The sequence below is a fragment of the Leptosomus discolor genome, chromosome Z (genome assembly GCF_034619465.1).
Source record: "Leptosomus discolor isolate bLepDis1 chromosome Z, bLepDis1.hap2, whole genome shotgun sequence".
Taxonomy (NCBI): domain Eukaryota; kingdom Metazoa; phylum Chordata; class Aves; order Leptosomiformes; family Leptosomidae; genus Leptosomus; species Leptosomus discolor.
Genome location: NC_141419.1, coordinates 30438548 through 30465060, shown reverse-complemented (window position 1 = coordinate 30465060; position 26513 = coordinate 30438548). Strand labels below are relative to the sequence as shown.

The 26513-nt window shown below is 41.7% G+C and overlaps 1 protein-coding gene across 2 annotated transcripts in view; it reads right to left on the bottom strand.

Annotated features, from left to right (window-relative positions):
• Positions 1-405: 405 nt before the first annotated feature.
• The window catches only part of MCC (MCC regulator of Wnt signaling pathway), a 211745-nt gene continuing 185637 nt past the window's right edge, over positions 406-26513 (bottom strand). For both annotated transcript variants that reach the window (XM_086479759.1, XM_086479760.1), the window contains 5 exons: positions 20129-20363; positions 13968-14174; positions 12898-12995; positions 1659-1781; positions 406-617 (listed from right to left, as the gene is read on the bottom strand). In XM_086479759.1, the coding sequence (XP_086335885.1) occupies positions 437-617; positions 1659-1781; positions 12898-12995; positions 13968-14174; positions 20129-20363 (844 nt within the window). In that variant the 3' untranslated portion in view covers positions 406-436. The remainder of the gene's footprint in view (positions 618-1658; positions 1782-12897; positions 12996-13967; positions 14175-20128; positions 20364-26513) is intronic.

The following is a 26513-nucleotide window of genomic DNA, read 5'->3' as shown; positions in this document are numbered from 1 at the left end:
TAACCACAGCAGCAAGTCTTGAGGGTACAACACAGAGTTGTGTGCAGAGGGAGCTCAGGGACTGGGAAAAATCTTATCAAATTATCTCCAAACTGCCCAAATTAAAACCTCTTAACATGAATTAGTTTGCAATGTGACACTGTCACCCATGGGACATACATAAAATGGAAGAGAAGCTGTATGAATATAGACATAATGACGCAGACAACATACATAACTATAACGTGATAATTCAGGCACTGCCATTTTACATTATGAAACAGTCCTTAAGGTTAACACTTATATTATCCCCATGCACCTCTCTGGGATCCCAGAGAAGGTGCTTAAGTGTGTCAGCATTGACAGTCAGAGCTTTTAGTGTTTGAAGCTACCTAAAAGTCAGCCTCCACAAGAAAGAAATTTGTAATGGCACTAAGCATCTTTCAAAAAGATGCATTTACAGTGAAGTTTCATTGGTGTGTGGTCTAGAGTTCTCTTCTTCTAGTAAAGCTATTCTTTGTTTGAGCATCCTTACTTGTGTTTCATGTCTCTCCACCATGGCCATCATTTGTGATTCCAGTTTCTTCAGCTTGTTTTGATGCTTTTTCTTTGCTTTTTCATAAGCTGCTACCAAGTTGCTGTTAGAAATGTACAAGGTCAAATACAAGGTCATTTATAAAGGCTGCTTCATAGCAAGTGCTACAAAAATCCACCCCAAACCCCCGCCTTCAGGGAACTCCAAAGTTTGGCTACTGATCATCTTCCTAAAATTTACTAGTGCTTTAAAATGCATTATATCCAAACCTTATAATCTCTCTATCTTTCCTGGGGCAAGTACACACCTCTACGAGTAAACTGGTTACCAAAAACATTTTAAAACATGTTTCAAAGCGACAGCTTCAAGGTGCTGCTGCTGACCTCACAAAGCACTGTTTCAGAGTCACGATGCCGCAAAATTAAATGTGTAATGACTTACAAAAACACTGCAGGGCCAGACTTCTTACAAAATCCAGCACTGATTTTGCATTTTCCATTTAAAAAAATAACAGTTCTATTCAGAGGATGGCATCTTGTGCTCACTTGTCATCTGCTAAGTATCTTCTGTGCCTCCACCTTGCCTCGGTAGGAAAGCTTGAGATGGGTACTACTCCTCACCACAAGGGCTTTTGAGTATAATTTATTATTGAAAACCATATAATAAGCGATAGGGTCCTTGCAGGTAGGACAGCTACAGTCCACCATATTCTCAGTCCATCCAAACCCAGTGTCAGTAAAGCCTACTGAGTGATCAATAAAATTTAAATGTGACTATTGAAGCCAGTTTATTAATAAAGAGGCCGGAGCCAAAGAAAAGGGAGCAATTCTAAACAAAATAACAGATTCATAAATCTGACTAAACAGAGGATTTTGTTTGTTTTAATAATAATGCATTTACTAGTAACTCAGTTAAGATTAACCTATTTCCCGCACTCTGTTCTTGGCTATGTAGTTTTCAGTGTCCTACATGGGAGGTTTATACCTCCCTTATCTCTAACTATAACCTTAAAGAGTCAATGTGTGTGAATGCAAGGATCCAGGAACTGGTCACTAAGGTCGGGGGAGGATTACAGTGCATTTCCAGAACATGACCAAAAAAAAAAAAAGTATCAATGGTGCATCCATTGCTGGTGATCCTTTACCTGTTTGCCCTTTTAAGGTCATTAACAAATTCTGCAGATTGCTGATGTCTGATTTCACTGCTCTTCGTGAGTCTCTCCAAAGCACTCACTAACTCTTGCACTCTAGCTTTCAGTTTCTTCTCCCTGGATCAGGAGAAAAGGCGGGAGAAAACTTGTTTTCAAAACAGAAAGAACACTTCAGCTTGCAAGTGCATGAATGGGTGTCCTGTGCTGGGCTGACAGGCTGAAAATACTTTCCTTACTATTACCTGGATAACACAGGAGGTAGTTCTTACGTTAAAGTTTTCCACAGATTGATTTCTATGACATTCACCATTTTAGAATATAGGATCAGAGATGCAGCAGACAAAAAGAGTAAACGAGCTTCTCTGGTGGATCATGGTCCTGTATGTATCAAATCACACTAAGATATCATCACAAAGATATAGAAATAAAAAATTAAGAATACTTGGCACATGCTACCTACTGTGTCTTTAATGAGACAGCAAAGAAAACTACCAAAGGAAATCAAACGTCATGGTAATTTATATAGACATTTTAATTAAAAATAGCATACCAGGATTGCTATTAAAGATAATTTACTAAACAAATTTCTTTTTACTTAGAAATTACTATAGAATCATAGAACAGTTTGAGCTGGAAGGCACCTTTAGAGGTCATCTAGTCCAACCCCCCTGCAGTGAAGAGGGTCATCTTTAGCTGGATCAGGTTGCTCAGAGCCCTGTCCAACCTTGAATGTTTCCAGGGGTGGGACATCTACCACCTCTCTGGGCAGCCCATGCCAGTGTTTCACCACACTCAGAGCACTTCCAATCATTTCAGTTACTGTCTCAAATTTACCTGAGTAACTTATACTACAGGCTGTATTACAGTAGATTACTATTTTTTTTTTCAGGAGCCAGCAAGTCCAGTTCATGCGGCAGTGGGAAACAGCAAAAGAACAAGAGAGGGGAGTACAGATAGAAAAGGGCAAGCACAAGAAATACAGAACAGAGAGCACAGGCATTTTCCTCTATGAGGTACTCTTTTTCTTTCAGCTAAGCCACAGTAGTAAGGTTTAAAATGCTAACCAATACTTACCAATTATGAATCAAAACCTAATTCCATGAAGCATGTCAAAATGGAAGTAAGGTACCTTACAATATTTTACATTATGACTATCTCTGTGAGGGAAAGAAAAAGTGAGCAAGGCAGAAGTTCTGGGGAGGAGTGAGCATTACAGCTTGGGGTTTAAGCTGGCTTTGAAAGCATTGCCCAGGGCAGGCAAGCATGCAGCAGGAGGCAGGTGCTTTTTCCCGGGAGCTCCTGTGCAGGGCCAATGGCTGCCCACAGCCCACTCCTCTACAGACATGGGACTGTCTCACTTCTTGTGCACGGGTGCTGATCTGGAGACTCAGAAGCCTTTCTCTGTGACCTGCCCTCGTAGCATAGGCAGCCCAGAGAGAAAAGCACCAGATTCGAAATGAAAAAAAAAAAAGGGGGGTGGGATAAGAATGACATGGAGCTGGGCTAAACTGTGGTTTTGCAGTGCTGAACCTTACACTTGGGAACTTTGTATGTACGGAGACATTTGTCTGTGCTTCGCCGCCTAGAACTGCTCGGCACTGATTTGCCCTTCCCTCCCGCTTTTGTTGCAGCGCTGCTAAGTGAGTAAACTGGATTTCGCCTCAATAACAAGGCTACCACTAGCTCCCAGATAAGGTCACCGAGCTCCGCGGGAATGAATACCCTAAAGCCTGTGCAAGGTTCCCCAGCTCTGCACAGACCACACGGGTGCTCCTGAAAGGCTGCAGTTCCGCGGCCGGCCTGCCAACGGCAGCCTCTTCTAAGCAGAGACCAGGACAGCACATGTGGCACGTTCTGCCCGGCTGCAGCAACAGAAGGGCTTTCACAAAGTCAGCCAGGGAAATATTCCAAGTTAGCAGTTTATCCCGACACACTGCAGATGCTGGTTTACTGGCCAAAGTAAAAAGGACATAAGAGGAGCCTTGTTGATGAAGAATCCTCAGTATTCTTTATGTGTCTTTTCACTGAAGTAACATACTCTCAATTTTCAAATTATGCAATCTTTTTTGCTAGTGGTTAAAAGCTCACTGCCATCTACCCCAAATATAATTTTATTTTTTACATCCTATCTGAGCAGTCAGAAAGACTCAGCACAGTCTACAGTCAAAATCTGTGTTCTGCAACGGACACAGGAACAACCAAAAATCCAGGTTTTATCTGCAGAAGATAAATAAGGAAAGATCAGACTTGGCAGAGGCCAGACCCATATGTGTGGCACTATTGATATGAGAGAACAAGTAGGGTAAATTTGGTGCTTGTCGGCTCCAAAGGACACCACAGCCAGAGGCTCTGGAGCCAGAGGCTCTGAGGGAGGCTCAGCAGCACTGCAACCTAGCATGAATAGCACGTCCAATGGAATAAACATTCGCAGTATTCGGCTGGGGAGAGAAAACCAAAAAATCATGTCAGGTTGATTTAACATTACGTGCAAGAAAAGGTATGGCTGTGAAATCACTGCACACAGACCCACGGGAAAGAACCCTTAGAGCCATGGTTTACTGCAGCTGAAGTCCCTAACACACCTGCTGTAACAAAAGCTGCATGGAAAAGAAACACAGCAGAAACGCTTGGAGGAACTTGCCATGCATGGTAAAGTTTGGTTTCTATGGTGACTGTTACCTGATAAAACTATTACATCATCTTTTGTCTGTTCCTGCACTCACTCCTTTCAATCAGTCACATTCAGTAACATCAAGAGGTGGTACTTTACATTTGGCCTATAACATCCTTGTCTTGCTGCTCGCCAACGATACAGAGCCAGTGGAGCAGCAAGCACCCTGGGTCCCCACAGGCTAATTAAACAACTTTCAGATGCTAGTTCTGAACCATCTAGCTAAATAGGTTAACAGTGGGTAATCTTTCAAATTTATCCTCAAATTTACATTTATACCAGTAAGCCCCATGTATTCTCTGAGCTGAAAAGATCCACACAATTCTTGCAGCTTTTCTTGATATCTTAAAGTCAGTGAAAACAGCACTAGCTAGTGCCTACTCCCACCTCAATCTCCAGGAAAGCAATGGGCAGTTTGACTGCATGTGCTGAAATGACCCAAAATCTTGCAAGAACACCACATAAGGATCTACTTTTACACTTACTTTCCCCGATTTAAAACACCCCTATCTAAGCATCATTACTCCAAGAGGCATTTCACAGAACAAGTAACACCTGAGCAGACAGACATAGCAGCAACAGTAAAGGCACAATAAATACCTTTACTCTGGGAAGTGGAGACGCATATACACTTGGTTAATGCAAAAAACATGTAAGGTTTTCCCCAGAGTGCTGCACCTTCTGTTTTAGTAGCAGATAAGAGAATTCAGGGCTGTACCTTACTGGCTGGCCATCCATCCCTCTGCAAAAATCCCATGCCTCGTAATGCTAACTCTTCCCACTTCTCTCCATTTCTATCACCAATTACCTCAGTTTGGACAGGAAGAATTGTCCTTGTGTCTCTCCAAAACTTAGTTGGGCAGTGAGCAGGAGCAATAATGAATCCTGAGGTGCTATTTGCATTCCTTTAACGCATTACAGCATTAGCTGTCTTTATGGGATTTCTAGCACCACTTTCCTGATTGCTGTTACAAACCAGCAGGATATGAAGAATCAGCCGCCACAGGCTTAATAACACAGAATATTTTAGAACAATAGTCCAAGTCATATGCAGCATCTTTCCAGAAGAATGTGTCAAAGCTGCAAACCAGGGATGGAAATGCATTTGATGCGACAACCATACGAACACCCTCTCGACAGGGATCACCGTATGGCTGTGGTTCAGCCTTCTGCTGACACACAGTCTTCCAGAGTCTGAAGAGCAAACTTGCACAGAAGCTTACAAGCCAAATTCACACCACAATCATGCCCCAGGGCTGTAATATGGACCAGTATCGATTCTTAGAAAGCATTTATGTGTGTATTTTGATGGGAAGAGGGAACAAGAAGCAAGTATTTTTAGAATACAATTTCCGTGAGCCCCCAAGTCACAAGTCAATTGGACCGCAGAAGTCAGCACAGCTTTTGCTCCCAACCCTTCCTTTTCCAACTGGCTACTGCTGCTGGAGCTGCGGAAAACACAGCCGCAGCATTTTGTGCGCACAGAGAAAATGAGCACATATTCCCAGAAGAGAGAACGAGCTTATGATCTGAGGGCATGGCATTCCAACCCAGGGGCTCTCTGCTGCGGGGCACTCGAGAAGTCAGCTGGGGAGATCCCTGACTGCTCCCTTTCCAAGGAAAAGCTCAGAATAAGTGTATTCAGATGCCTACAAGCTACTCCAACATCCGCTAAAAACACTAATTTAAGTGAAATTCCTAATATGCTGGTAACAAAGACTTTTCTTCTGTATTTTCACAATCAAAACACTCAGTGGGCAGTTGCTAAACAGTTTTCAAGGGCTTTTTGTTTCAGACTTACAGGATGGTTTGAATAGGAAGGCAAGTGGACAGGGCCTAATTTTTTGTCTAGTTTCAAGGCTACTGCCACAAAAAGCGGGGAATTCTGCCAGAGTCATAAAGGAACATATGTAACATAGGGCATATTTCTGCAGTTTCTGTCAATTTGGCCTCCACACAATGACACCATGCTTGGCCCAGAATAATGTAAGCAAGGGCTTGTGCACCTTATATTTTCCCTCCTGTCTGGGCTTTTCCAGACATGTTCAGGTTTCATGTGCCAGAAGTCTTCCCAGGTGGATTTTCCTGCTCTTGCTCATTTCATCGAGAATTCCCCAGTGCTGCAAACAGGAAGCTGCTCTTCCCTGGCACACAAAGTTGATTTTAATGCCCCTGGCTTGGAGCACACCCTGCTAACTTCCCTTCTTGTGAAAGCACAAGCTATCGCCCCTCTACCCTGGGGTCAAGAGCACCCAAGCTTTTGCCAAATCCAGAACAGAAGAGGAGTAATACCTCTCTCCACCTCAGGAAATAAGAAAGTTTACCACAGCCACGCAGAGGAGTCAGGGGCCTTGGGGGCCTGATGATCCTGCGTCTTGCCGTCCCTAGGAACATCCTTTCACCCACCAGGGAGCATTGCCTGCTACAAGCAGACCCCTTCAAATTCTGGCTCCCCTGTTGGGGTGGCACCATTAGCTTCAGCTCAGCATCTATCCCCGAGCTTTGCATACACAAAGCCCTGATGCAGCAGCCGGGCAGCCCCAGGAGGGACAGAGGCCCAAGGTTTCCTGGGCATAGGTACCCATGCAGGCTGGCCAGTCCCCAGGCATGTGGGGTTTGGGGAGGGGAGGGAGGATAAGCACCTCCTGCATGGCTCCTAGCTTTCTGCATGGTCCCTGCTTTAAAGCGGAGGCACACACCTTCCATCTCACACTTGGCTCCTAGTCCCTTTCCTAGTATCCTCCTGTTGTTTTAAGCCTGTCATGTTCCCTCACTCTCCTCTCTGCCTTTTCCAGCTCCAGCTGAACAGGGTGTCACATGATTGTTTCTTCTAGGCATTTGACTCCTCTCCAGAGATAGCAGCTGGACATTTAAAAGGAATGCAGATAAATTCTCTTTTCATCAGCAGTTTAAACTAACACCTTACATCAGACTGGCATGCAGAATCCACAAGCCAATCCGAATGCATGCCTGCCTCATGGGACTGGGTTGGCCTGCTAAGGAAAACAGTTAACATATAATAGAACTTTTTAAAGAAGCAACAAAACAACACTACGTAAATGAGTTAAAATGCCAAAAGAGTTAAAATCGCCCTCCTGAAATGCCACGTTTTCCTGTCTCACCTCCTCAGGCATCAGTGGCTTGTGAACACTTGTGCTGCCTGCTATCCTGCAAATGTACCTTTTCTGATCACAGAGACGATGGAGAGTGCTTTAAAAAACGCTTTGTGTGTGTAAGATACTGTACAGCTTTTTTTCTGGTTGTCAGATGCTTAGAGCAGATCGCAAAAGCCAGATGGTATCACAGGCATGTGCTACACCACTGGCAGTGGGGAGACAGGCCAGGTGTGGTCCTGGAAACAACAGACTGGAAGCAAAAAGGGGGAACAAGCCTGGAGAGAGGCAGCAGTGTGCCTGCTGCACTCATTGCTCAAACCTCCCAGCCAGCTTTGCCAGCCCAGCCTGGAAGCTCTCCAGACCTGGAGCTATTTGGAGCTCCCTGTGATGATTATATTCAAGTGCACAGCAGCTCAGCAGTTCAGATAACCATGCAGTGGTAAGGAGAGATACTTATTCCATGTCAAAAAATAGAGAAAAAGAAAAACGACGGTTATCTGTGACACATGTAGAAAAAACAGCTACCCAAGGTGCTCCTGAGGAATCTGTCCCTTATATCACCATGAGTCATTTCTCTTCTTTCGAGAAGGTCTCTCTCAGTGGGGCTCTCCAGGGGGGTTTTCAGAGACAAGCCGTGCCTCCTGAACCCCCCAGGCAACCAAGGGAAACCACAGCAGGGGACTGCACAGTCATAAAAAAGTCAGAGATCCCTGAAATTTGTGACGACTGCAATCCACACCAGTCTGGTTTTCAAATGTCTCAGAGTTGCGTATCTCCCCATTTAATGGACGTGGTAATGAGAGAATAGCAATAAGTGGAAGTAACTGACAAAAAGCAGCCAAGGATGCACTGAAAAGACTCGTCAGTAGCTCCTGATACCAACCCCCACCTCCTTCGTCCCATTTTTATCCACTGTATGTTCATCCTGTACTTTGGCCAAAGAGGATTTCACTGATTGAATTCTTAAGAGACATTTTAAATCTGAACTATTAAAATATGATGTGTTTTAGGCATTTCTCTTCTCATTTCCAAGACTTAGCTTTACCGATGGTCAAGACAGGGCTGAGTTTCAGAGATGCTTCTACGTACTCCTGGATCCTGCTATTGTGAAAACAAGGGTGGCCCTTGAAAACATGCCAAACTAAGATGTCGTCACATTAAGTTTGTGGAAGTTTAAAATAAAGGAAGGTGGCCTGATTTATCTCCAGCTGACATTGTGCCAAGAAATAGTCACTGCCATGCCTTGGCACAGATTTCTGTTGAAACAGTTGCTCTCCCAGAAGAAGTTTGGCACAACATAGGGTTGCGGTTTTTGGCCAGGCATAAGGGCCTAAGACTGCAAAGAACATTACTGTGTTTCAACAGAGCCATGGAAGCTACTGCAATAGGATGAATTTTCTATGTCCAAGTAGAAATACCTGCAGTTTCCAACTTCCGGAGAGGCAGGACCGTAGCTCTGTGCAAGACATATTTTTGTTAAGAGGAAAAGAACTGTTTGCTAGCCATATTGATTACCAGCCTTTTCCCTCTCCATGGCGACTTCCCAATTAGTAGCACCACTTACTAGGTTATCTCGCAGTTCCAAAGCCATCAGACATGGTAAATACATAGCTTCTTTGTTGTGCTGCCAGATCGAAAGTCACCCTTTTGTGAGGGAGATACTGAAACATGTCTATATTGACACAATTCATGTAACCCTGCACAACTATCAGGGATCACAATTTTGTGCCAACTGATGACCCAGCTGAGGTCTGAACAGTCAGTCTAGTTATAAAGTGTTTTGTCTGCCATGGCCCTTACCTAGTATTGTCAGATCCTTCATGCCCAAATACTTTAATGCTTATAATCGATTCTCTAAATACATACACAAAATACAACCCTATGGAGACAGAAAAGCTATCAGCAACCAGAAACACAAGGAGAGACTGCAGAGGTTCTCAACAATCAAAGCATTTCTCATAAAGCCTGGGGAGAGGGAGAAGTTTCCGTCATGCCAGCTTGCCCATTTTTCACAGAATAAAAGAACTTAGCAGAAAAAAAAAAGGAAAGATTAGTTGTATCACCATTATTATCATCCTGCTAAATGAAGCACATTTGCTATCTGGAGTTCTTCTTACTGCCTCCTTTCTGCCATCTCTAGTACATTTATAAGCTGGTATGTGCCTACTAAGTTACAGACTCATACAAGTCACCTACAGCGCTCCCTTCCCTTGCCCCAGCAAAGCAGACCACACCAGCAAGGAAGATCTCCTTAGACTGTGCAACATGCCTGATTTTGGGGTATTCCACCAGATCCTCTCTCATAACACTGGCACAATCACTGAGGCGTCAGTGCCAGGCCATGAGGCTGCTGGGAATACATTTTTGCCTTCCCAAGAATAAAGTATCTCCTGCCAGCAAGCTCATTTATGGATGTGTCAAACTCAAGAAAAAACTCAAGCGGCTTCATGTCCATTGAAACATTCCATCATCCTTCAAGAAAGGAGAGAGGGGAAAATAAGACTGCTAAAGACTGGCTGGAACAGGCTATATCTCTAAATTAGCAGTCTTAGCCTCCAATACCAGAAATTTGGTAACCTAGATGTCACTTTTACAATAAGGAACTTGCAAATAATTTACATTTCCACTAGTTAGCATAGCGGTCATGGAAAATAAAAGTAATTTCTGTAGGAAGCCCATAAGATGGGTCTTAATGCTGCACACTGCTACGGAAAACCCCAAGTCCTACTAGAACAAATACATTATGAAACAATAAATGAAGAATTGCTCCTGCCTTGAACTTCTGCTGACGGGCACTACCAATGACAACTTGGGGAGCTTCACAACACACTGCTGGACTCCAGATTTATGAGAAAATCTGCATCTGCAAGGAGAAGACAGGCTACCTCTGTGGATGAGACTGTTCTTCCACAAAGCCATTTGTAGACTATGAACAAATAAATACTTCCAAACCACATGAAAATCCAAACTGCAACTGCATCTTGCTGTTTTATTTGGGTTTCACTCTATTTCAATTAACTTGAGAAGAACCTGACAGTTCTGCAGCAACAGAAGGACAGAATGGGAAAGCAGCAGAGGTGGCAGCTGCCAGGGCTTTCATCTCTGTGAAGACAGGAGAGGGGGCACCAAGTAGAGCTGTTGACTGATATCACATTCTCTGACAAACAGAAAGATGCAAAAGGAAATGGATTTTTGTGCCTATCCTTGCAGCTGCTGTCCCCTGCCCCAGTGCCTACTGCCTGGAGTAACTACAGACAGGTCCAGTTGCTGGATGTGTGCACTAATTGCAACCAGCAGTGAAATACTCCTGAACACTGACATTTAAATATTGCCTCTAGGCCACAGATTCAGTGTGTGACATTCACTCGTTTCACATCTCTCTCCTGCCCCTCTGCAAATGCAGTTACCAGGCAAAATATTTTTTATTTTGAATTCTGGTCTTACTTCTTTGGTGGATGAGGAGGGTGCTAGGGGGTTCTCTCCTGGTTCACACACAGTGCCAGTACTTGTTTTCCCACACAAATGGAAAGAGGACTGAGGGATCTGCGCATGCTAAGTACAAAGTTAAATCCACTTTGTCGCTAAAGGTATCACAGTCTATTCAGACCATTCTGCATGACAGGAAAATGCACTCTGATTGTTTTTAAAACTCCTTTGCAGATCCAAGATGGTAAAAATTTCATTGTGGTATCTGAAGCTTCATTTATCCAGGGTGGCAGTTGGGAATTGATGGTATTTTTTAGCATTAGCTGTGGCTAAACAGGTTGCAGTAAGCTTTCTCCATGTGCTAGACAGACCTTCTACAGACTTTCAGAGAGAAGACTTCAGGATAAGCAGACTAAGCATTCAGCCTGATTTGGCTGGCACACTGATGAGGGAGAAAAATACCCTGTCCACACAACTCGCAGGAACCATCCTTCAGCCCCACTGGCAGTAGCAATCACATTTGGTACAGTCATATTTCCATTACATAGAGAGTCTTCACTCCAAAATTTATGTACAGTTTAATCCGATTATTTTTCTTCCCCATTTCTGCCTGAAAAACTGTACTTGCTAGGCCCCTGGCTGGAAATCCATGCTAATCAACTTAAGGACCAGTAGATAAAGTTTTTTTCTCTGTATTGTCAGCAAACCACATTTCACGACTATACTCAAGCCTCTGCTAACTAAGGTCGCTGGCATCATCTCAAAATCCAGAAGCAAATAAGAACAGGAAGAAGCTGCAGCTTGAGAAAAGACAGAAAATGCCAGTGGAGCTGCTCACACCATGATTGGAGGGGGGGGGGGTATGGGGGAGGCCAATGGCTCTATGCAATGTTTATGCAAATGACTTTGTTGATGGATTTTATGCACCCACACACAAATTACAGTTTTGATTATTTTAACCACAGAATTTTGTTTCCTGCATCAAGCAAACTAAATACTCAGCAACTGCCAGACTATTAAGCAAATGGTATGAGATGTATTGATTCTGCAGAGCTAACAATCTTGCGTTTTTACATAATGCCTTTCAGGCTTAAGTGTCCCTAGGCACACCACAACTTGCACCTATAAAAAAAGCACTTCAGGAATGAAACACTGCAGCTGCTTGAGAGGACACTCCACCATTAAATAGGGTGCAAACAACAGAAAAGCAAAATACAGTCTTCCCAGGCAAAATTCTTAGCAGCATTTTGGGCAGGTTCTGAATACAATAACCAGATTAGACATAAGACAGCAATGTCTTAGAAAAGGCGAACAAGTACTGAAACAACAATCAAAACAGTGAATATCTTTGCCATGAAGTTTACCACATCGCTGGTGCAGTAAAAACTGCTGCACAAACACGTATCTAGTTAATCTATAACCGTACTGAAAGCTTTGGCTTAAAACCTGGCTGTTGATAAAAGCAGTTTGTCAAGACATCAATTTTCTCTCTCGTTGGAAAGCTAATGCTTTGCACAATGTCATTCGTAATTGAACTGTGGCTCTACTTACATACTCAGGAGGCAAATGCAGCATCTGAGTCATCAAAATCACTCCTGTAACTCCTACCCAAGTTCTAATCTGTGACCAACCTTCTTAACCAAATATCACAGTTCAAATCCTGTCTTCACTGAAGTTTTCTGCATGCCCTCAAGCAAGTCATGTCACTGTTTTGTGTCTCATATTCTTGTCTGAATATGAAAGTTCCTGACATTTTGAGGATTTCTTAGGGACACAGTTAACCTGAATTTTAGAGAACCTCGAGGAGAATGGAGCTGAGCACCACATGAGGACTTTCATCAGTTGAAGAACAGCAGCACAAGAGAGGGGAAGGTTAGAAGAACTTCGATCCTTTTCCTTCTCACAGGAAAAATCTGTGATCATTCTTAAAATCACTTGAGGGTAAGAGCGAAGGCTCAGAACTAAACCTTGCCCTGGACCTACAGAACACGCCATGTGTCTGGTAAAGGAAGTTGCTTACCGCCTGAGTGCGTTTGTCAGTTCAGCAGTCAGCTCACTCTCGTTGTACGGTCTCAGCTCAGCTAGTGTTAACGGTGTGGCAGTGCCATCACTGCATTCCTGAGAAAAGAGGAAAGGCCATCTAATCTGAAGTTACTTCCCATCTTAATGGAAAAACTCTGAAAACCTCTTAATTCACAGCCACTTTTAAAAGGAGGTGAAATAAACATCACAATATCACAACATGGCAGTGTAACATATCATACCAAAGAATGTACTAGCGGATTAACACTTCACAAATCCAAATGCTTCTTAAACCACCACAGCTCACTAATTTGCAGAATTCTGCTATAGTGTGCATAACTGCTGGTGCCTTATATTACTTTTGACACCACACTTGAAACAAAAAAGTACCGAATCAAGCAATTCTGATGATGCTTTGCCAGAAACAAGAAAGAATGACACAGTAATACACTAGCTCTGGATTTTTAAACATATTACTGAGGTTTTCTGGGGACACAGTACTAAAACAACAGGATTAAATTTTTTCTAGGTATCACTATTTCTTCATGCAAATTATAAATGTAAATACAGAAATCTGGTTTTGATTTATACTAAGGGGGGAAAAAAAAAATCTTCACTCTCAAACCATTAGAAACTGACTTGGAAAAAGAGACTGTCATTACAATGCTCTAACTGCTTCACAGAAATAAGTTCTATTTTCTCAGATTTTGTGTTTGGAGTAGGGGGAGGGTGGCATTTTGCTTAGACTCTCTTCCACTGTTTCCAGTGAGCGGCAACAGGCAAGACATAACATGTTCAACCACAGTGGCCTGTGTGTTTGGCAAGAATGGCTTTGTTGTACTCCTTCCCAAAATCACAACCTTATTTTAGCCAAGGCTTAACAGTAATTCTGCAAAGTCCACCTAAGTCACAGCATGGGAAAAGCCACCTAACAACTGACAAAGAGAGAAAAGATGTACATATAGACAAAAGAGGAGAACGATTAACATGCTAGAGACCGCTATAGGGAAGGGAGGTGTACAATAAATGGTGTTTATGCTGATTTTGGAAACTTGTTTGGCTCCTGACCTTGCCCAATTTGTCTTTGCTTCCGCTGCTGGTTGAGCTGAGAGACCTCATTCTCTGCTCTTTTTGCTCTTCCACTTCAGACTTCAAGTGCTCAATGTGGACGAGGTAGGCCTGCTCCTGGGCCTCTCGAGTGCTCAGTTTCAACTCCAATGCCTTCTTCTCCTTCTCTAGCAGGTAAAGCTGTGCCTTGAGTTCTGCCATCTCCTCCTGTTGAAGAAACATTATCAGCATGCTGCTTCATGGGATTACATACCTAAAGAAAGGAGGTTAAAGAAGGTTTTCATTCATTCCTATTAGTTAAGTGTTCTTTCCATGGAAGCTATCAGCATCCAGAAGGTTTTTTATAATCACATCGTATATTTGCCAAAAGACCAGAGACTAAGTGAGTATGATTAGCTGTGCCATCTCAGAGACAACAGAGCAGCTAATGAGGCACTGAAACTAGAGTATCAGGGATCCAAGAGGGCTGCCACAGCTGCTGAAACTTCTTTGATTCTACCTTGCCCTTCAGAGACAATTACCCTAAAAACAGGAGTGTTTGACTTTCTTGTCAAACAGCTCTCTAAATGCCAGATTCCAGTTTCTTATTGATAGATAAACATTAGAGTTGGTTTATCTCATCACAGTGGAATAGGTTTGAGGGACTAGGACAGCAAACACAGATCACATATTCCTGCCTCATAATATCAGCCAATGTAGTAGAACGAGTTAGCCAAAAAGGGCAACTGGGTATGGCACCATCAGATATCCATTTTTAATTTCCCTCCTCCAGTTGGCCAGAATCCCAACTACACACAACTGGAGGTTCATGAAATTGCACTCACTGATATTCTTCCATAAATGTGATCCACAGAAGATGGACACTTCATAGAAAGAAGCTCAATTGCGAGAGCTAGTTCTGGTGTATAATTCGTCTACCACTCCGGTTTTATGACACAGCTGTCAATTATTTTAACACAGTAACTACTATTTGGGGACAGACCTCTGCTTTAACATCTGCTCTGACAGTGGTTGGGCAGAAGAGTAAGAACAAGGCATGAATGCAGTGACCCTTCTTTCAGCACTTGCTCCCAGCCTCCCATGAAAAGCAGCTGATGGGTATCCTGAACCAGAAGGCTCTTTGTGTTTAACAACACTTCAGAAAAGTTTCTTCCACAAAATGTCTAGTGATTTTCTGAACGCAGGAAAACCCAACATCCACAAAACATTTAAAGAGATAGACCTAAAAGATAAATTACGTGTGCAAAAACATCACCAAACAAATAAAATACCACCAAACCAAAAAGAAACCCAACCCAGAATCACATTCTCACTGTTGAGCTTGCCATGCCCTAGGTCACCTCACAGGTGAATACTGAGTTCTGGCAGCCATTTTCTGTATTACAGTTCAGTTATAGACTTGTTCACTGTGTAAACTTCTCTGAAAGACAGAAGTTTCTTCTTATGTGGCCAGCCTAGGAACAAATCACTATTTTAAAACTACTTTTTAAAACAAAAAAACCCCATATTCTAGTCGCAAAAATATCAGAGGTATCTCACCTTATCCTTCAAAAATAATGCTCTTTGTATTATATCCATTATTAACAAATATTATATAAACACGAGTCTTGGCACACACTTAGACTGACTTTTTCTGTAGAAGAGAGTCTACATTCCTACCAAAAATTTGCCGTCTGGATTAGGTGTAAGAAGTGCACACAGGTGTAGCACCGTTACAACCAGCATATAGTAATCACAGGTAATCACTGGCTTATTCAGAACCACCAACCATGCAAAAATAAAATCCATATCCTAAAAACCCTCAGGCTTGGAAAGGTTTGTATGAGCTTTAAAATAATTCATTTATTCATCTACTTGTTTGTGAACTGAAGGTTAGAAGCACCACCATTTTCATTCAATGTGGTTTACATAAATTTAGTTGTTAGGCAAACTTAGCATTAATTTCCTTTGCCAAGAGTAAAAATGTAAATAATACTGATAAATAATGATGGCGAAATTTAGTTATAGGAGTTGAACTGGATGGTCTGATATACTTAAGTGTATGCATTTAGCTCCCGAAGCCTCAATTTCTAAAGCCATTAATCTACTTAGCCCGCTTAGTGAAGGCTGAGAAGTAATTTGAGCAGAGTATTTTGGCACTTATGTGAAGAGAAGATACTCTTGACAGAGGGCTATCTATGTGGGAGGGTCATGACAAGATCCTTGCAGGCTGGAAGTTGAAGCTAGGCAAATTCAGCCTAGAAATAAGGGAAAAATTTATTTCCTAAAAGAAAAAGGTGAGTTTAACCATTACAACAACAAATCTGTGGAACTGATTTTTCCCATCACTTAGAAGTTTTAATTTAAAGACTGTAAGTTTGTTTGTACTACACACCCTAGCTCAAAATCGGTTTGAGCATAGATGGTTAACGCCTTTGTTTACAAAGACCATAAGCTTAGATCACCGTATATGAATTCACAAGTTTGCATCCTGTCCGAGAAGACATTCCCATGGACTCCAAAAGTGCCTCCCATGTGTTAGTTTTCTCATGTCAAGATGATATGACTTTGAAGTAGAGAAGCCAAGACAAAGCAGGAAGAAAGTGTAAGAACTGTCAGCCAGTGTCTTACAGAGGCTCCCAGGGAAAGGATAGGAAGGAATGGAAAGATGGAAGTTGAAAATTAAAACTACAGTTGAGTATTCTGGTACGGACACATAAGATCTGAGAGGCAGGGTTGCAATAGTAACGTTTTATGTGGGAAAATTTAAGTAGCTCAGGTTTACTTAGAGAGTTAATTAGTCTTCACATATGCAGTAATTTTCTCCATGAAAATATGTTTTTGAAAGATATTGTCTAAATTTAATTTCAATGACAACATCACCTTTGCATATTTACTATCCCCTTTTTTGTTAATTACGGGATGCTGGTGAAACATTTTGCAGTTTAATTTATCTGCTTCTTCACAGGTAGGCCTAAAGCACAAGTGGCATTTACAAAACAAAACCCTGAAGGAGGATGTAGCAAGTGGTCATTCTTCCATCTGATTGCAGAAGACTTACACAACCCATGCAAATTCACAAGCTTTAAGCACCACATCTAGCAGTCATTTCAGGACTAATTTAACTGAATATCGAGGAATATTTTGTACTTGCAGTCATACTGTAATTCTGAATTTGGTGAAAATTGGAATGAAAATCAAACACTCCTGACTCAATATAATCAGAAACACTACAGCACCCTCAAAATTAAAATTTGTGTTGGATGTGGTCATGTTAGAAAAACAAAACAGCAAGGACTCCTATGTGACAAAAAATTCTAATAGTCATGAAAAGGGACTCCAGGAGGATCACAGTACACAAGGTGGAATACACCAACTTTCAGAAATAAAACAAGTACCAGAGCAGATAAATGCCATGCTCTACGTCTATAAGAGCAAGAAATGTTGTAACAAAGGTGAACAATGGGTTTCTTAACATCTTCTGCAAAGGGACTATAGTCTCAAAGCACATTGTGAAAATATTACCACCTATACACAAAAGAAGAAAAATTACCAGTGTAGAAAGCTGAGACTTCTTATCTTGATTAAGTCCTTTGAAATGCAGAAGGTCTGTAAATCAAGAATTATTTACACCCATGAGAAGTAATCTCCTTGCTAACTGGGGCATGACAACTGACCTCAAAGCAAGACCACTGAATGATGACAAACCGCAGACGAGACTATATTTGGAAACATGGTTAATTATTGCTTGAAGCAAAGAATTGGATTTTACAGAAATACTGGCAGATATTATGTCTTACACTCTGGATCGGTAATAAAAAAATGAACAGGGCAAAAAAAGAAACCACCCCCAAACCATCTTTTTATGGATCGTTTTCATCAATAATGTAGAACTAATGGTGTAAAGGCATTTTCAGAACATTATCAGCGTAACATAGATGCAAGAAGCAGTATGACTGATGTGCTGATTAGTTTTTACTAGGAGTCATAAATGAAAGGTGCCAGAAGATGCAGCAGAGATTCCAACATAAGATGGAAGTTGAAGGAAGATAGCAGCACGTTGTAAGACACAGCAATGCAGGAAATCCTCGAGTAGCTCAATCAAGCTGTATCATCCTTGCTAAGAATGAGGAAGGGAAGGAACAAATTAAGACCTGCTACAAGATGAAGTCCTCTGCAGCACATCTGTTTCAAGTTAAACAAAACACCATAAAGAAATTTAAATTCTCCAGTTGTCTCAGAAGAAGGCAGATGCATACGCTGCTCTGTATGAGGTACATGTTCCAAATAACAAATACGTACAATACACTCAGAAAGCCAAGACATCCATGAGTCCTGCCCTTACGTTCAGCTATGTTATAGCTTGCTGAACAGATCAGCAAAGAGTAATGCAGACCAGAGCAACAATCATAGATGCTAATAAGGTAGCACATTCTCTTGGCATCAAAGCACACATGTGCCTTTGTCAGGTTTTACGCATGGAAGAAAGGCAGGACTTTTCAATTTCTGTGGCAGAAGAACACTTACCAACAAATCCATTCCAAGCTTCGACAAACACCACATCCCTTTCAGAAACCTAGGGATTTCCTGCAGTTGTGAATTCCAGCAAAGTACAACAAACCATAATAAATAACAGTACTTTCAGTTTCTCTGTGTGTCTATTCCAGCACGCACTGCACACAAACCAACCAATGAGAAAGATTCCTTCCTCTTCTTCTAGTGACAATTCCTGCAGCAAAACCCCAATGTGCTAGGTCCAGCCAAAAGTTATGAGTGGACACCCTATGTCAAAAACAAGTTAGAAGATCGTTTAGTGAACAAAAGGATATCCAGCATTCAAAACTGCGACAGAAATTACGACATGCTGATTGGCGCTCCTGCCAGGTCAGGGAATGCAAGGGCACTAATCACAAGGAATAGTTCTGCAGTTTGCCTTTACCAAGCAATTTAAAGATAGAAGTAAGACTGGTGTACAAGAGATTTCAGGGAAGACTTCGATGCAAAAGAGAAGAAGGAAGTGTGATATCTGAAATATACATCTAATTTTCTACAAATGTCTTCCAGTACATCTTGCATGCTTTAATTATGGGGAATATACTGCTGTTGGCTACTTTATATTCCAACGAACAAAACTTTAAATCTTCTGACTGGTAGCAGGTAATCTTTTTTTCTGAACTGCAAATACTGAATGCATTATTGCAAATGGCGTCATGGAAAGGCTGCACCCCTAAGAATGTAATTATCATTACCAAGCTACTAGTTAGCCAGCAGCAGCACATCTGAACAACAACCTACAGCTTTAGAAGTTTACAGAGCGATGTCCCACATGATACCACCATCTGACATATCTGCCATTAGTTGACTAAAACAGGACTTGCTAATGTGCAGAAATTAAACTTATTTAAAATGACCCAAACCCAGACAATTTCTAAATGCAGACACACACTTGTATTGCCTCAAGTCAACACAAAAGCCAGATTTAAAATTACATAAACTCCATACCTGGTCAATAAAGGTCAGTTTTTCTAGATCACATCTTCAGACCTCAACATATAAACCAGGCCTGAGGGACCAGAGTTTTCTCTGAAAACCTTTGTTACTACAAGTCATTACACACTGCACCCTTTGCACCCTTTGCTTGGGCTCTAAAGTGAGCTACACCCTGCAGCACAGTGCCTAGCACAGCTCTGGACTTGTGACTGACTGCTGGAGAGCATTACGGATGATAGTTTCTGACAGACCATTCCTTCTCCCATGGCAATATTAAAAGGAGGTGAATTTGTTCTGCTTCAGTTCACAAATATTCAAGATGCACATTTGCAAGCTTGTAAGTAAAGTAAGGAACTGTCTCTTGGGAAGTGCTGTACCATGCTTTTGGTCACCCTCAAGCAACTCAGCTGCCGTATCTCTCAGAAAGAGCATCTGGTTTGTCAAGGAGAGCATTCCAAGTTTAGAGACACGGATGAAGTCCTTGCCTAATTCAAAACACACATAGCTCGTCGCTGTTAATGCACTGCCTTCTGTCACTTTTTGACTACTGGATTTGATAATTTGTTTCAACAAAGTCACCCTTTATTACCCAGTGATCACTACCAAAGCCTCCCGTGTGTGTGACCAAGCATGTTTTCTACCACAGGGCGTTGTCAGCAGTGCAGTTAGCTTGTTGGATATAAACAAAATACCTTCATTGCCATAAGCTCCTGCATCAAGACTGCATTTTCCAGGTCTAGCCTCTGGCTGTCTCCACGAGGTTTAACGTCATAACTAAGGGGATCAATGTGGATGCTTTCCAGCTCCAGCATTGTCAGTTTCACTGCTGCCCTGTCATTTTTCAACTGCTGGATGTAATCCTTCAGCCGCTGCTCATCCTCCTTTGTAAATTCCGTATCACAACTGCTTGCAGTTGAGCTGGTAGTACTGGAAAGAGAAAGAGCAGTATTAAAAAGACATTTGGAACAAAATCTGTATTTTTTTACATCAAACACTGTCCCAATACTTCATCAACACATCTGAGTCTTAGTTAAAAGTTCATAGAAAGGACATGCGTAGCGTGGTCTGGACATTGCAATGTTCAGAAGATGCAGAAAATAAATTAATTCTCTAAGTTACACAAGAAAATTGAATCATGTGACAGCTTCTCTACAAAACCAGATATCTAGCGACATGAACCGAATTACTGTTTCTGGAACGGTGTCTTCTGAAACAAGTCTTTTTTTAAATTATTAAAAAAATCCCTGCTACTTCTTTACAATACCCTAGCAGGGCAAGCTGCTCTTTGCTGCTCAGCCACTGAGTCTTCATCTTTGGGAAGAAACATCTGCTAAGAAAAAAGAATAAGTACAGACCTCATTTATCTCTGCTGATGGCAATACCTGTTATTGTCTTAGATATTTTTAACAGATACTTGTAGGATTCAACCTGAGCAAAATTCCACTGGCTGATGCCAGGAGGTAGCATCTTTCAATTCATGTTAAGGTGTATTCCTCAGTGCACCGACATTCCTCCAGGGCTGGAGGGGTTTAAAACCAACATGTAAGTTAGCACGTCTTTTAATAACAAGCCATCATCAGACTTGGCAGAACTTCTCCTATCTACAGGCATCAAACAAATGACTGCCCATTAGTCTGCCCCACAAATGTTTACACAGAGATCGCAGAAAGTGAGAACTGAAGTCTCAGAGCAAGCGTGGCTCCGTGCTGCCTACATGCATGCCAGGGCTGCAGGGGGCTGAGACTGATACAGCCATAGCATTCCAGGGATGAATATAGTTGCAATAACACTAAAAAGGAAAATAAAATGCTGTGTTGTTTCTATAACCTCACTCAAAGCTGCCTGCCGTCTCCTGAGGTCCTGTAATCAGCTGCTGGGCGAGGGATAAGTCATCCATTAACTGTGCTTGTCTGGAATGCTAGATGATCTCAGTTATCAGCAGGGGAATAAATCACTTTCTGTATCAAATTGCACCGCTGTTCAACATTTTTGCAGGAAGAAAAAAAAAGCTTCACCCGCTACAAGCTGTGAGAGTCATGATGATGTCCTAAAATATATTATGCATGTGAAAAATGGGAAGCCTATCAAGATAGGCTTGTTTTTTTTCTCTTTTCTTTTGGTTCTACTTCAGTTAAAGCTATATTGATTTTTAAGTGCCTCAAATAATTGCCAATCTTCCCACAAATTCCAAGCACAGTCTTGGAGGAGATGGAGAATTGGCAGGTCTACAAAGATATCTCAAAAATCTCTCCCTCTCATGAAATATTGCATTACAGTTCTTTACTACAGTTCTCTGTCAATTTCCCATTATTCCTTGCTTTACTTAAGAGATAATAGGTGCCATATTTACCACAAGGTTTTTGTTTTTGTTTTCATCCATTTCCATCTGCAGTGAAGTTAAAAACACCCTGTACCTACACTACGTAGAAACCCTTTTAGGTTGAAACAAATGTTTGTTCATACTTAGCTCTTCATTAGAGAATCTCGAAACAATAAATCTTGCTTTACACCAAGTCTAAAGATACCTCTCTGAAGTACACATTGATATAAAAATCATGGGGATAGACAAATTGAGAAATACTTAATTCTGTACTGAAGTCATGTTGCAAGTTTCCTGAACACCCGAAGACAGCAACTGCACAGCTTTTCTGGATTAAATGTAAAACAGCTGTTGTTGGAGGAAGGACAGCTTTTAAAGGCTACACAGGCTTCAAATCTTGGGACACAAAGCTCATCTCAGTTTTCGCTTGCAAAGGTAAGAAACCCTAGCTCTCCTGCTGGGAATGAAACCTGAGCAAAAATGTTGCAAGTCTATTGTTATGTTGTGCTGGACCTCGTACTCGCTGGACATTCACAGATTTTGGCCCTTAAAGATCCAGAGCCATGCATGTACATTTCAGGGGAGAGCAGTCCACACTGAGGAAGGCAGTCTGGGTTGTTGCCAGTGATATTCAGGCTGCTTTTACTTCAGTTCTGGCTGACTGCCTGCCTGACTGCAGCTGAGCTGGCTCCTCTGGTGAACTGCTAGCAAGCTGCTCTTCTTCCTTTTTTTTTTTTTTTTTTTTTTAAGAAGGTGAGGGGTAGCTTAGCAAGGAAGATGTCTCAGCCAGCACACAAAGGGACAAGAAGACAACAACATTCCCTCTCCCCGACACATTTAGCAGCAAGCCCCCACCTAGACAACTGGAAGCAGTACGGGTTGCAGAAAGCTGAGGTACAAAGCCCACTTTGGGCTGTTGTAAAATGAGGCCACATGATAAGGGACAAAAAAAATGCTGCAGTGTTTCTGAACTCCCACAGCACAGCTCTGCCAGGTTGTGTTCCCACAAAAGCCCCACCATATAGCTCTCCACAGCCATAATGCTAGTCCACTGCTGTTCTATTTAAGGGCCCACAGCTGGTGGGCATATGATCCTGAATTTCAGACATTGCTTTCCCTTCTAACAGCAATCAGGATGAAGGAAAACAGACCAGCAGAACACATCCATCCAAAAAACGCACGAAAGTGTTGCAAAAGATGTGCATGTAGGTAAGGATAGTGAAGGGATCACAATTTCATCACACGTGGAGGGAATACAACATCAATCTGCTCATTCTCACTGCTGTTGTACTCAGAACAAGCAAAGAGAAATGTTCTTCCCACTTGGTTCATCCCTCAAGTCTTTTACAATGATGTCATGCCTGGATGGTGTAAAATTAATTTTCATATACAGCCTGGAGAAAATACTCAGGTTGGTATAGTATAACACGCAGTTTTATTTGCTGGCATGCATGTGTGTGTACGCGTACACATGTATGTGTATAAAATGCAGTGGATGGATATAAATGAGTCTTCCAACAGTGCCTCTGTGTGAGTAACTTCCATATAATACAAAATTTTGGTCCATACAACCCTGTATAAGCTTCAGTTCATCTGTTAAAAATCAAGTCAATAAATAAATCTTCCCTTCAGCAACAGTGCAGATGATACAAAAGCTGTCAGAACCGACTCCACAAAATTTGCTTGAATGTCTGCACATGCTTTAAAGAATGCAGTTGATACACAGTATATATGGGCCAACCATCTTCTAGGTGAACGTTGTGGCCTGAGACCTGAAACAGCACAATGCCAAAAGATAGTAGCTTCCTGAGAAACCAAAAAATACTCCAACCAGCCAAAAGACAAACAACAATGTATTTGGCTAAAATCAGAACCTTTGGCAAAACCACCCTGCTTCCTTCTGAGACTATCTCAGTCCAGCAATGAAGCGTTACATAGATAACATTAAAATGTCTGTTGGGATATTTCTAAATAACTTATTTGCACACTTTCGCCAAGATAATCTTGTCTGTCTACTACTTACCTGAAATCTGAGGTGATTCTGATGAAAGATACAGTCCTACATTTGGCTGAGGTTAGGTATTTTGTGACACTGCATAACACTGAAAAGAACTCCCTTTGTATATAAGAGACCAGATCTTTTCCCCCATGAATCCAGACATAAGGTTGGGCTTACTAGCACTGCAGAGAATAAAATCTGCCATTTTCAGTCAGTGTTACAACTGGAGTCCTTCTCTTTTGTTTCCTTCTTTTTAAGGTGGAATCAGTCAAACCTTGTTGGCAACATATGTTCTGTAGTTACCTTCTGTCCATTAAAATAATTATGACTTCCAGCTACACTGCGGACCTATTTCTATTTTCAAAAAACGAACTGGCAACATTATTGTGCTGCTGCCAGCCAAATGAGTGGAGATGCTCGCTATTATTTTTATTCACTTCACCAGTAACAACCTCTGTGATGCTTTTTCATTGCATTTCATTTCTTTTAATTTCTGTTGCTCCCTTTTACAGCCTTTAACCACTTGTCACTAGCGGCTCGGCAAGCATTTATTCTCAGTAATGTATTCAGTGATTTGACATTCAGAATTTCATTTGAAATGCCAAAGCTAAAGATGGGTCAACAATTCCATTATAAGTCCTTATTCTACACGATTTTGAACAGCAGGGAGAATTACTCACTTGTCACAAGTCTCAGCAAAGGAGGGTTTTGATCATCCACTACCTCTTTACTCCATTGGTTTCAAAGAGAAAACGAAGCAATACATATCTGCAGCTCAAAGCCTGCAACACTAAAACTGGTACAGCAAAAGATCAGTCCTGCAGATTCGGAGTATGTTTGAATGACCTAATGTAAAAACGTTTTCAATTCAGTGCAGTGGACCCCAAATAGTGGTTCACGCAGCACTCACTAGTGATGTGGACTTGTTCTGCTCCCCAGTTTTATAGACTGCCAAGATCTTTAAGACAAATAAAAAACATTAAGCCTGCAGGAACAGCTATAAATCCACAGACTGCTTTCCTATCTCTGCTTGGATTGCTATTGTAATGGAAAAGGAAAGGAAATGGAAACCATCAACATCAAAAAATCATACAGGGCTGGTGGTCTGCGGCAATGGGACGTCTGTCTAGAGCAGCAGGAAGCCAAGTGACAAGGAAGCATTGCACAAATGGGTTGAGAGAGCTGGCAACATAGGCAAGATAACTCCAAAAAGCACAAGTAGGGTCCTGGAGAGAAACAAAAAGGACCTAGAATGGTAGGGAGAAAGTTAAAGATAAAATCTTCCAAGTTTTTAAACCTGAGACAGAACATTTATCGATATAAATACAGAAAAGTGTGTGCCTTTCGAACCAATACAGATTTTCCATGTGTGGGCTGGCTCAGTGTCGTGTGTCTGCAGGCTGAAGAGGGGATGCCTCTGTTTTGAGACAGGGTCCGCAGGAAGAAGAAATCTGAAAACATCTCTACCACACATCACTTGAACACAACAGAAGGAAAGAAGAGAAGATTCTTATTTCATGGAGAAGCTAAAGTTTCAGAAATATTTTCACTGATACGCATGTTTAGACAAAGACAAATTACATTGGGTGTGCATGGAGAGGGACAACAAAGTATAAGTGATGATCAGACCAGAATGCCCATATGACAAGTTCCTGAATTGCTGTGTGCCCTTCAGGTGACAGAGAAGTTTTTCTCTCTCATGTTCCACATATATCAAAGCAGTAACAGTAGTTACCGTGTTCAGCAAAATATCTTGCTCCACGCTAGAAAAAATTATCCTACAATGGTAACAACTTGAGCTAAAACATCTCTCTCGCATGCAGAGGCATTTACATTTGCATTTTTACATCTCATGACACACTTTATACTGACGAAATTAGAAATCCTATGCCATTTTAATCATACTCTGCTGAAACTTTATCTACTCAGCCAACACGTTACATGCACACATGTACTTATTGGCAGCTGACCATCAAAAGTTCATGGCAAACAATGAGCATGAGGGATAATTTTGTCCCCAAACACACACACCTCCACCCCTTATCCTTCCCCTCAAAAAACCACAAATGATATTCAACAAAGGAAGGACCGTAGAGACTATATTCCTACCAAATATTTTCAGTGAAAGGCTAGGAGAACAAACACTAAAGCAGGAAACACACTGCCCACCTGCCTGCCCGCGCCCGCCCCCCCCCCCCCCGCCAATTTCCCCCCGTCAGTACTGGAAATTATCTAAATTATTTTCAACAAACAAAAATCACGCCTTGACTACCTATCAGGTATCTCACAAGGAAGAAAAACATGGAGGTAGTTGTGAACAATCAAAACCGACCCTTTCAAATAACAGAATGGTAAACGAGCTCAGCCAAGTGGAGGTGCTGCTACGTGTAGCCACTTACAAACATGTTCACATGCAGTTGCAGACATGGCATAAGTGCACTCGGAGTGAGGCAAGTAAATTACTTAAAACGGCTTTGTATAACTTTTTTCCAAGGCCAGTAAATACTTTTGGTACACCGAGTGATAAATGTGTTACTAGCACAGATGCTGCTTTGTTAATTTCTGAATAAAGATACAGCTTACTTGGACTGAAAGTGCACCATAAAACTTTGAATAAAACATTAAAATTTACCTCACATTTGGACCCTGTTCCCTCAGGTTACTTTTTTGCCTACTTTTTAGATATTCCATGCTAGTCACACGGCAGGAAGGAGGAGGCATCAGCAAGAAGAGGAAATGATATGGTACTAAAATAAAC